Source organism: Vulpes lagopus, chromosome 1 (assembly GCF_018345385.1).
Source record: "Vulpes lagopus strain Blue_001 chromosome 1, ASM1834538v1, whole genome shotgun sequence".
Taxonomy (NCBI): Eukaryota; Metazoa; Chordata; class Mammalia; order Carnivora; family Canidae; genus Vulpes; species Vulpes lagopus.
Window position 1 is genome coordinate 163,363,298 of NC_054824.1, and position 10,812 is coordinate 163,374,109.

General features: G+C 42.7%; 1 protein-coding gene across 1 annotated transcript in view; it reads left to right on the plus strand.

Annotated features, from left to right (window-relative positions):
* The window catches only part of PAPPA2 (pappalysin 2), a 272,084-nt gene extending 267,837 nt beyond the window's left edge, over positions 1-4,247 (plus strand). Inside the window, exon 22 of the mRNA XM_041765686.1 lies at positions 1,998-4,247. Within this exon, the coding sequence (XP_041621620.1) occupies positions 1,998-2,072 (75 nt within the window). The 3' untranslated portion in view covers positions 2,073-4,247. The remainder of the gene's footprint in view (positions 1-1,997) is intronic.
* Positions 4,248-10,812: the final 6,565 nt, after the last annotated feature.

The following is a 10,812-nucleotide window of genomic DNA, read 5'->3' on the forward strand; positions in this document are numbered from 1 at the left end:
TAAAAAGCCAAGTGCTTCAAAGATATTTGATGCTAGCTGGTCAATTTGATGAATCAGAAATATGCAAGTGAGAGTAAGTATTTCCTTCCTTGTACATGTCTCCCAAGAGGTCACACCTATGTGATCACCTCTACACAGACCTGAATATTATGGCACCTAATGACCGATATTACTGATATATGCCAGACACTGTTCTCACCACTTCTATGAATTAACTTATTTAATGCAGAATGCTCAGGGGCTCATTGGATCACTGTTCAATTTGGCCCTCTTTTGCTCTAAAAAACAATAAATCCCAAACCAAGAAAAACAGATCAAGAGTTTGGATAACAGGTCAGAAATTATGTCAACTAGTTATTTTTCTTACTTGCAGAAAATAACTGGTCAATGATCCCATCTCTATACAGGAAGATATGACTACTTCAGAAGGAAGCAAGCAATTCTTGCCCCATCTCCATCTCACACTCAGTAAATTTAGGGTTTGTCTTTAATGGATTTCAGTGCCTATAGCCAGCATGTACTCGAATCAGGATTGAAAAAGCACTTCATGGGGCACCTGGGTGGCTCAGTCAGTTGACCATCCAATTCTTGATTTCAGCTCAGGTCATGACCTCAGGGTTGTGGGATTAAGCCCCACATTGGCTCCCCACTCAGCATGGAGTCTTGCGGACAATCTCTCTCTCTTCCTCTTCCTCTGCCCCTTCCCTCTGCTTGCCTGCTCTCTCTCTCTCTCTCTCTCAAATAAATAAATAAAATATTTTTTTTTAAAGAAAAGGCATTTTATCCCCCTAAATCACATTTTACCTCACATGTGAAAATATGCTGGAAAATTCTCCCAAATAACACCACCCATTCTCCAACCCCCTTGTTCAATCACCAAGCTCATCTCTTCACTATACTTGAGGTATTAAATGCTGTGCTTATCCATTCTTACCTCACTTGATTGTCCACGCCCAAAGGGCAGCAGCATCTTTGCCACTTTTTACATCATGTCCCCCAAAATGCCCAGTTATCTCTGGAGCTGGTTATGGACACTCAATAAGAATGTTGTCTGTTGGTGCTGTAGTCCAAACAGGTAGAGATCAACGTTTGCCAGATCATTTTTGGCACAGAGTAGGGCTGATTATATAACAGGAAGGCAATCCAGCCACAAACAATGGGTAGAGAGATACATCGTTTCACCAAGTCCGAGTACATCCTGGGTTCAAGGTGGGCAAAACTTCATGCTTTTAAGAGGGCAAAATGAGGGGATCCCTGGGTGGCTCAACAATTTAGTGCCAGCCTTTGGCCCAGGGCATGATTCTGGAGACCTGGATTCAAGTCCCACATCAGGCTCCCTGCATAGAGCCTGCTTCTCCCTCTGCTTGTATCTTTGCCTCTCTCTTTCTCTGTCTCTCATGAATAAATAAATAAAATCTAAAAAAGAAGAAAAAAAAAGATGGCAAAGATGATCTTATGGCTCCAAGAACACCAAGAAGTAGGAGTCATACAGCTACGCTGTAGAGCCTTGGTTTTCCAGATAGTGGTGTCATGACCTTGAGTTAAGTCATTCAATCTCTTTTAGTCTTCCCTCTAAAAAGAAAATGCTAGCATTCATCTGACCTACTTTACAGAGGTTTTGTGAACAGAATAATGGCAACGAAAACATTAATAGTGGTTTTTGACATCAGTGATTATATTAGAAGTAGTAGTAACATGTGTTATAGGTGCCTGGAAATGTGTGTTTTATATCCATCATTTTATTTAAATCACACTGACATCTCCTGGGGTAATTACTGTTGTCCTTCCACTTTATATAAAAGCGAAGTAAGGAAGATTTACCTTGCCCAAAGAGACATGATGTGTAAGTGAAAGAACTGGGTGTTAATTTCAGTTCTGTGATATTAACAGTAATCCTACACTTCCTCTGGGACCAAGTGAGAAAAGCAAAAGCTGGTTGAAAAGTATGAAGCTTGGCAAGAAAATGGTTATTTCAACTTCTCTTTGATTTCCCTTAGGTCATTCCATTTGCTGCTGACTGTGACCTGGATGAATGCACCTGCCGAGACCCCAAGGCTGAAGAAAATCAGTAACTGTGGGATCAAGCCTCTGCTTCCACTGCCCTGGAGGCAGTAAGAAAGAGAGGCCTCCACAAAAGGAAATAAAAGATGAATGAGGAAGAAAGATTGTGAAATAAAGGAAGAAAGAAGAGCATGAGGATCTTATAGACATGCAGGAGGATGTTTATAGGTGCCAACTGTTGCATCAAGTAGCCCATGTAGGGAAGAATCACAGGCAAAAGTTTCTTCAAAGAGGCAGTTAATTAAAAGTGGAAGGAGAAATATGATAGATATACAAGGACCCTCCTCCCCCATTTATATTCTATTCAACCCCATCCTCAACTCTTGCCCTGTTCCCCACTCTGCACCCTGTCAGCCATTCAGCCCCACCCAACTTGTACACCAATACCAAAATACTAGAAGAGAAGTTGCCAGGGACACTCTGTAAAACACCCATTTTGAATGAATTGCCATCTTTTGGGGTTCATCTACTTTAAACTGGCTCCCTTTCTTTTGTGTAGTCTCCTTTAGTAATAATGAGGTTAGTCATTAATTCTTTATAAGTATTTAAACATAATTATATAAATATATTATATATATTATATTTTTTGCTGTCTACTAAGCTAAAAATTATACATTGTGCCACACATGCTGCTGTGAAGTTCACATCCAAAATGAATACCGAGGGTTGGAGTACAGAAAGACCAGTGGTTCTGCCATCGTTCTGTGGATGGGGGTTGGCAGGTTGAAAGGGAAGTGGTAAAGGAGAGAGAGAAAAAAATTAGATGGAGTTCTTGATCCTAACCTATCAGCAAATAATCTTTTCACGAGTAGGAAGCTAGGCCCAGCTTGATGAGGGTTGGAATGATAACGTTAAGAGGCATGGCAATTTGGGTGGGAGTACCCATTGTTGCTGGGTCCAGAAGAACCAGACGGTGGTTCTTGTGTATATCCAAAAAGAATATACTCACTACTTTTCACTTCTCAGAACTCTTAGTTGGAGTTGGTGAGACCCAGGAGTCTCTACACTTCCACACGTGCCTGTTCCAAGTGTGGCTCTTACCGGCCAGTCAGTGAACAAGTTTGTACCAGGGCTTGTTTTCTGATTGCTAGGATGGACAGGAACTCACACATTCCTCTTGGCCTCATGGCCTTTGATCTCTCTCGTTCTAGGTCCCCAGACCTGGCTATCATTCACAGACACATGATCAGTTGTTGATTTTCTGAGGAAAAAATGTTATGGACATGACATAGGGGAAAAGTGGGAGGAGATGGAAGAACAGGCAGAGATGGAGGAGCCAAGGGAGGCCATAGAGATGGGAGAGGTCAGGGGTAAATCAGAGCCCCGGGCAGGAGGATGAAATGAGTCAAAGAGACTTGGAACAAGGCCAAGACATCCAAAACAGGGCAGAGGGGACTTCTTCAGGCAATGCAGAATCTGAAATAAAATTGATTCAAGTACAACCTATCAAATCCATGACCTAGAGATTTTGATTTGAACAAGCTATGGAAACACGTGGAGCAAGGGTGACACTCTGTGGGAAGAGAGAAGAATTTCAGCTATATAGGGTGCATTTCGTTGTTATCCTTTCTTGTTCAATAGATGGACTGTGGGTAAAATGACCACATTAACTTGCCTTTCCTTACACCCCAGGCTTATGGTCTTTTTGCACATGGTCTATTGCAGTTGTTTTTGGTAACAATTTCTGGATTAGGCCTGGGGAAAAAAGTTAACTTCTTGCTCAGCACTTCCGTTTGTTATCTCAAGAAGGGCTGGGAGGCTTTCTTCCCTCAAAGCTTCCTCTCCAGTGGGAGCAAAGAACAGGCCAACATTAGAGTGCAACCTTGGTCTCTCTGAATCATCTGCTCCTTGGTCTGGTCACAAGTTTTCTACTCTTCCCACCAACACTGAAGCAATGGCTTTGCAAATAGGAAGAAGAAATATTCCCCACCATTATCTTGAGCCAGACTTCATGGGGGAAAGAATAATAATCTGGAATGGGATAAAAGGAAGGATACACATATTTATCTCTAGGGATATATAATGAGGGTAGCACCATCACTGGGGAAAGGAAAAAGCAGAGATTTCCCATCCAAAAAGTTCTTGTCCTCTATGTTTCTAGCCATAAAGAAACCTAGATACCTACTGTTCATTGTCTGGGTTCACATTTGGTACCCCAAGAAGAGAATAAATATTTCTAGGATTGTAGTAGGTTTCAGTATGGAAAGGACAGTGAAAAAGTTTCTAGATCCTCTACTTTTTTTTTTTTTTTACAAGGTTGTAAAATTGTTTTCTTGGGGATATTATCCAAATTCTTGGAAGTGCATCAAGCTCTGTGTCAGGTAATCCTGCCTTGTCTTGAGACTGAGGCAGCAGAATAGGGATCATTGCCCTGCTCAGGAGGTCTACAGCTCCCCCATGGGGTCATGAGCCTGTGGTTCATGCCAGTGTGGGTCTGTGCACAGTCTCTTCATAGAAGGAACAGTGAGAACATTTCTCTGTTGTACTGTTGTTTACAAATTTGTATTCTCCATTGGCGACATCTGCAATCTGCGGCTGCCCTGAGAAGGCAGGAGGGCAATTTGTGTGGTGTGTGGAAAGCCCTTCTGGCTGAAGGTTGCCCGGCCCTCATCAGCTCTGGCCATTCAGAGATGGCAGGCTCTTCCAGCCCTTACCCCTGGGGCCTAGTGTGTTGAGCTCTCATGTCACTAAGAAAGTGGAAGGCCTGAGACACCATGATCACAGATCCCCAGGAGATATCAACTCAAACTCACTCCATGTGGTGGTCTACATTTGGCTGCTTTTACCCATCCATGGAGTCATGGAGGACCTCTCCCACAATCCCTTCTTTGTTCCAAAAATCACTGCTCTTTTTTCCCTAGTAATTAAGGGCTCTGGTGTCCAAGTTGCCTAGGACTAGCTGACTAATGGTTAGCGTGACAGTCTCCAACCAGAGAGATGAGAGGACAGAGTAAGAAGAATGGGCAGCTGGCAAATCTGCACGTGAAAGCGAAGAGTTATTCTTGATTCTCTCCTTTCCTTCCCTGCATTACAAAGCATTGGACTTGGCACTTCCTCTACTCTGTGAGATCACTATTGAGTGCATCAGTTAGCACCCGAAGGGAGATGGCTTGATTGGGAACACAGTGAAAGGAGCTGATCTACTGTATTGTAATGTAAAACAGCTACAGCCAGTTATTTTGTAAGATTATAAGATGTTCATTAAAAAATCAGCACAGAAAATATGAAGTGCTTTTGGTGTCTTATTCTTTGTGTAAATCAACCATCACTTTCAAATTGCTTTCCATTTGCTTGTGCCAGACATCATCATCATCAATTAGTTGATTGATCATTTCTTTCAGTCATTTATAAGTGATTTGTTAAGTAAATGGCATGTGCAGAGAAAATAAACATGAAAGTTTATGAGAAGAGATGACATGTACCAAAGCAGAGCACACAGTAGTGATGTCAGGTGTCTCGTGAGTTGTAGACATAAGGCCCAAGAATCATTAGTGGTTCAGAGGAAGTAGGTGTCACTCCTGGATGCCAAAGATACATAGCATTTGAAGGATGGTCTGAGAAGGAGTCATATCAGTTTGGTAGACAGAAATGGGAAAGAGGAAGAGGATAGTCCAGGCAAAGTAAAGAACAGGAATGAAGATGTGGAGATAGGTTTGGGGAAAGCCTGAATGATATTGGACATCACTGAGGCATCCAGTTTACTAGAAGGTAGAACTTAGCTAACGTGCTATGCATTTGGCAAAGATAATCTTATTTAATGCTCACAACAAAACTGCAACTTCCATATTCTCATTTCATAGATAAGGATAGCAAGTGTCAGTCCAATGAGGAAAGTTCCTTGAGTTTCATATGACTGGTCTTAGTCCTGATTCTGTGAGACATCAAGATGCAAGAAGGAAAAGAAAAATGGTGTTTAATGGGATGTGAAAGGGAAGGGGGAGAAGTGGAGAGAAATGTCAAAGACAAGGTCTCTGCATTAAGCCTATACACCCATGAAGATCGTCATCACTGACAGAAAAGGAAAGCCTTTTGAAGAAAGAGCATATATTTGCTATTGATAAAATCAGTTTGAGGGCCGATAGATCTTAGTTGGAAGTTTCCTATGAAGTAGTGTTTAGCACACTGGGAGGAGACCTCCACATCTGCGGGCAGCTTGGCAATGTCTCTGGTCATGCTGGGCATCATCTGGTGGCCTGAAGGGCTGGGTGGTTCTCCAACACACCTGCTAGCCATTTGGTAAGGCCTATGGAATAGATAGGTGGAAATGTATGTTTGGAATTTAGGGGAGAGGCTTGTGATGAGAAATAAACATTTGAGGGTAAAAAAAAACCTGACATTTTCTTTACGGTTCACAAATTGCTTTCTTATGCTTTCTTGCTACCTGTGGGCTAGGCACAGCAAAACCAGCTTTGTCTGTTTCCATTTTACAGATGAAGACACTGAGTGTGAGAGAGCTCATTGAAAACTTTAAGTTCATATAACTAAGGTCAGCTTGGGATGGGAATCCAAGTTTTCTTTCCACTCCATGATGTTCAGCCCACTAGGCCCAGAGTGAACCCATACTCAGTTGAAATGGGAGAGTTAAATGTCTTTTTACCTGTTTATGTTTCAAGGTACTCATTGGTTTTCTTGTGGCTTTGTTAGTAGCTGATGGTAGGAAAACTGAGAGCAAAGCTTCTAGCATACCCTTCCAGGCCTCTCGCCTCATGCCAGGCCCTGAGTATAAGCAGATGCCCTGCACATGCCAGTTAGGCCAGCTGGACTGAGACATCTGGCAAGGCTGCCTTCTCCCTAATAGCTTCCCCAGGGATAGTCCTGGAGAGAGACTTTGGAGCTCTGGTTTCCATTGACTGACAAACTTAAATGACATGATGAGTCACCCATCAGCGGGAAGACTCACTACTCTTGATTCAGGCCAACCAGACGACAAGGGGCTTAGCATGGGGAGGAGGGTAATGAGAAGGTTCTGCATTTATAAATAGCTCCATGACATCTCCAGAGCTGGCTTTGGGTCTCTTTCTATGTCCCCCCAGGAAGACCACTGATTCTGGATCTGTAGCATTTCAGATTTCCCAATGGTTAGCTTGGAAAAAAGAATGTGGTGGAGAGAATCTTATATCTCTTAATAGTCCACACCCATAAAACCTACCTACTCCTTGGGTATTTGGGTCTGGAACAAGGTAAGACCAGTTTAGAGAATAGGTAGTAATTTTCAATCTGCCACAGTCTGAGTCTACTTGGGCTTGAATGCACATTTTCTGGTCAGAATCCAGTCTAGTGGTCAACTCACTGGAAAGTGTATGTGATCGGCTGCATTCAGCAACTTCCCGATAATCCTTTTGATTTCTTCCTCTTGATCCTACGACTAGATGTTCAGGTCATATTGCCTGTACTAGTACTAGTGAGAACTGGTGTGACAATGTCAGGGTGCATCCTTAAGAGAATCCACAAGTCTGGTGAACATCTCAAATCGGTATAATAAAAACATTTCTAAACCCTGAAAGTTAGTCCAGGGTAATTACAATTTGCTCACATTCTTTGCATCAAATTTCCTTCTAAGGATAATTGATTTAGACAAGCTTCCTTTTCTTTGTCTTTGTCCCCATGAAAGTTATTTATTCAATGCAAAAAAAAAAATATGATGGGCATATAAAGGGAGAATGTTGACTCCCTATACCACAACTCCATATACACAGGTCAGAGTGCTTTCTAAATAGTAAGGCAAGCTGTGTCAGAACACAAGTGACTTCCAAGGAATGGTTTTGTTGGTGGTAAATCAATAACCTTGAGAATGATTTGGAAGAGAGATCTCATAGCTTCTTAAAGTGTCCAAGTAGCCTCCACTCTGGGAAATACAGCTTATTAACTCAGTGCTGCTAATGCTTCCTTCACTTTGGTGATCTGCTACAGGGAGGCTGAGAGCATGGATGACTGAGCCTGGACCGTGAAAAGCAATACATATGATGCATTAATGACTCATAATCTATGGGCAGCAGCATGGTGACCCGCAAGGGGTACAAGCTTTTGAGCCTGACAAATATGAATTCAAATTATGACTTTACCACTCACTAGATCTGTCATCTAGTTACTTAACCTCTCTGAACCTCAATTTCCTAAATATCTACCTTTGTACAGAATGCCCAGCACAATGTCTTGGCAATGTAGACAGGAAGAAGTTAAGGGATGATTGATAGAAGCAATGTATACATATGGACTCCTCCAACAAGAAGTTTGCCAATGGAGAAGAGGAAGGAACTGCCTTTGAATGGCTTGTAAAGACCCTCCAAATCTTCAAACACTATGATACTCAGACATTTGAGGGTCTCTGACATATGTGCCATGATTACTGTATTCTGACAGGGCAGATAAGATAATCCTGTGTGGTTCAGCTGTCATGTTCTACCCTATCAATTCAGAAAGAAGCAAAATGGATTGTAGGGTGATGGTGGTAGAGCATGACATTGAGCAAAACAAAGTGGGTTAAGGGGAAATTTCTAGAGTTGGCAAAAATGCTGGAAAGCTCCAGATATTTGAAATATCTCTGGAAAGTTTCACTAGCTACGTGGAACACTGGCTATTTCTTCAAAAAAATCATTGAATTTCTGAATGTATTGAGTTTGTAGAAGAGTACTGTTAACACAATTAAATGCAACTTTCAAGAATGATGGAAACATTCTCTATCTGCATTGTTCAATGTAGTAGCCACTAGTCATGTGTTGCTATTGAGCACCTGAAGTGTGACCAGGATGACTGAAGAATTAAATTTTAGATTTTACTCAAGTCTAATGATTTAAATGTAAATAGCTACATGTGGTGGACTCCATACTGGATAGCACAGCTTTAGAATATCACGCAGACAGATTACTCACATTTACTTTTAAAATATGCTTTGGACATTTTTTTTATCATAAAACTTATGTCCCATGGTTGAAGTCAAGGTACATCATGCTCAGCTGAGTATTTGGATTATATTATTCTACTTTAGGAAAATTTAAATTTAATAAATCATCTACAAATTTATATATCCAGAAACTTTGGACCAGAAATAAAAAGCAAATAAAAAGGTCTCTGGGCAGCCCTCGTGGTTCAGTGGTTTGGCGTGGTCTTTGGTCTGGGGTGTGATCCTGGAGACCCGGGATGGAGTCCCATGTCGGGCTCCCTGCATGGAGTGTGCTGCTCCCTCTGCCTGTGTCTCTGCCCCCCCCTCCGAGTCTCTCATGAATGAATAAATAAAATCTTAAAAAAAAAAAAAGGTCTCTTATGGGTAGATAGTTCCCATAAAGCCACTGGGACCTCCACTTTGGGAAATCAGACGGTGACTTAGGAGCAGGGAAACAACAAAAATAAGACATGGGAGGTATTCAGAGAGGTACAGAGAGGCCCAAGGCAGCATAGCTAACAAATGGCAGAGTCAGGATTTGGACCTTGAGAGTCTGGAGCTAAGCTGTGTGCATTAATCCACTCTGCTCTAAAAACACACCCCTTTTCTGGAAACCACACTCATAAAGCACAATATTTAGTTTTGTAGGGGCTCAGACATGAATGGGTCTCCAAAAGACTGATAATGCACTCTAGCATTTTCTTCCATGAGTTATCTTGCCTGGTCATGAATCAGTCTATTATTAAAGAACTATCTCCTAGGGCTGTACATTTTAGATCTGGACTGCTGTGACCTTAGTGAAGCAAAGAATTCTCCTATAGCTGATGGTATTGCTTTATTTGGTAAATATTGATTGAACACCTATTCTGTGTCAGGCAGTAGGGATATAGTAGAGAACAAAACAGTCTCTGTCCTTATGGAGTTTGGAAAGAAGTGGGAGAGAGACAGGATAGCCAGAAACAGACATGCCTCCTCGTAAGGACTGTCACAAAAGAAACCAAAGTGTGGTCAGGTGGCAAGGAGTGGCCAGGGGCAAGGAGGTGCTTGTTCATGTGGGGAAGGCCAGAGTTTGCTTCTCGGAGGCATGTGGAGGTAAGAGAGGAAGCCCACTGAACACCTGGGGAAGACGCAGCCTACACAGGGAGCAGTGGTTGTGAGCTGGGATGGAACCCAGTGTGTTTGCAGAAGAGCACTGAGGCCAACATGGCCAGGACAAAATGAGGGAGAGAGGTGGGGACATTGGAAAGGGTCATGGAGAGCCTCCTTGGCCACAATATTGGCCCTGGCTAGTCCTCAGAGGCAAAGGGTTTCCTACACAGGCTTCTCTGTGCTTGCATGTAATCCATCCCATCTCCTTTGTAACTCTCACACCTCTCATCTTCCTTCCCACTGGCCCTGTCTCCCCCCTGGCTGCTGACACCTCCTCAACAGACTATGGTGATGTCACCAGGCATCCCCTCTCAGGCCTCTTCCCCTAGTCCACTGGTACAGAGTCCACATCATTCCTCAATTCTCCTCAGGTCACCCATGACTCATGGAAACGACTTCACAGGCTCTGCATGTCCTTAATGGTCAAACTGGTCTCAGCCCAGGCTACCCATTGCCCTGACCTCCTACTGTTTCTGAACCAAGAATAATTCCCTTTGTCAAAGACAATCCCTCTCCAGCCTCAGAGCCTCCTGCTTTTGCTCATGCTATTCCCTGCCCTGAAATACCTTTCCTCTGTCTCCTCCTGCCCCAAACTTCATTTCCTTAGTCCTTTATCCCATTCTCCAATTTCCTGATGCTCTGCTTCATTCACCTCTTTGATGAGGTGTATTGAATCCATGACCCCTTATTGTCCTCTCTTAAGACAGTCAATCTGGATGACT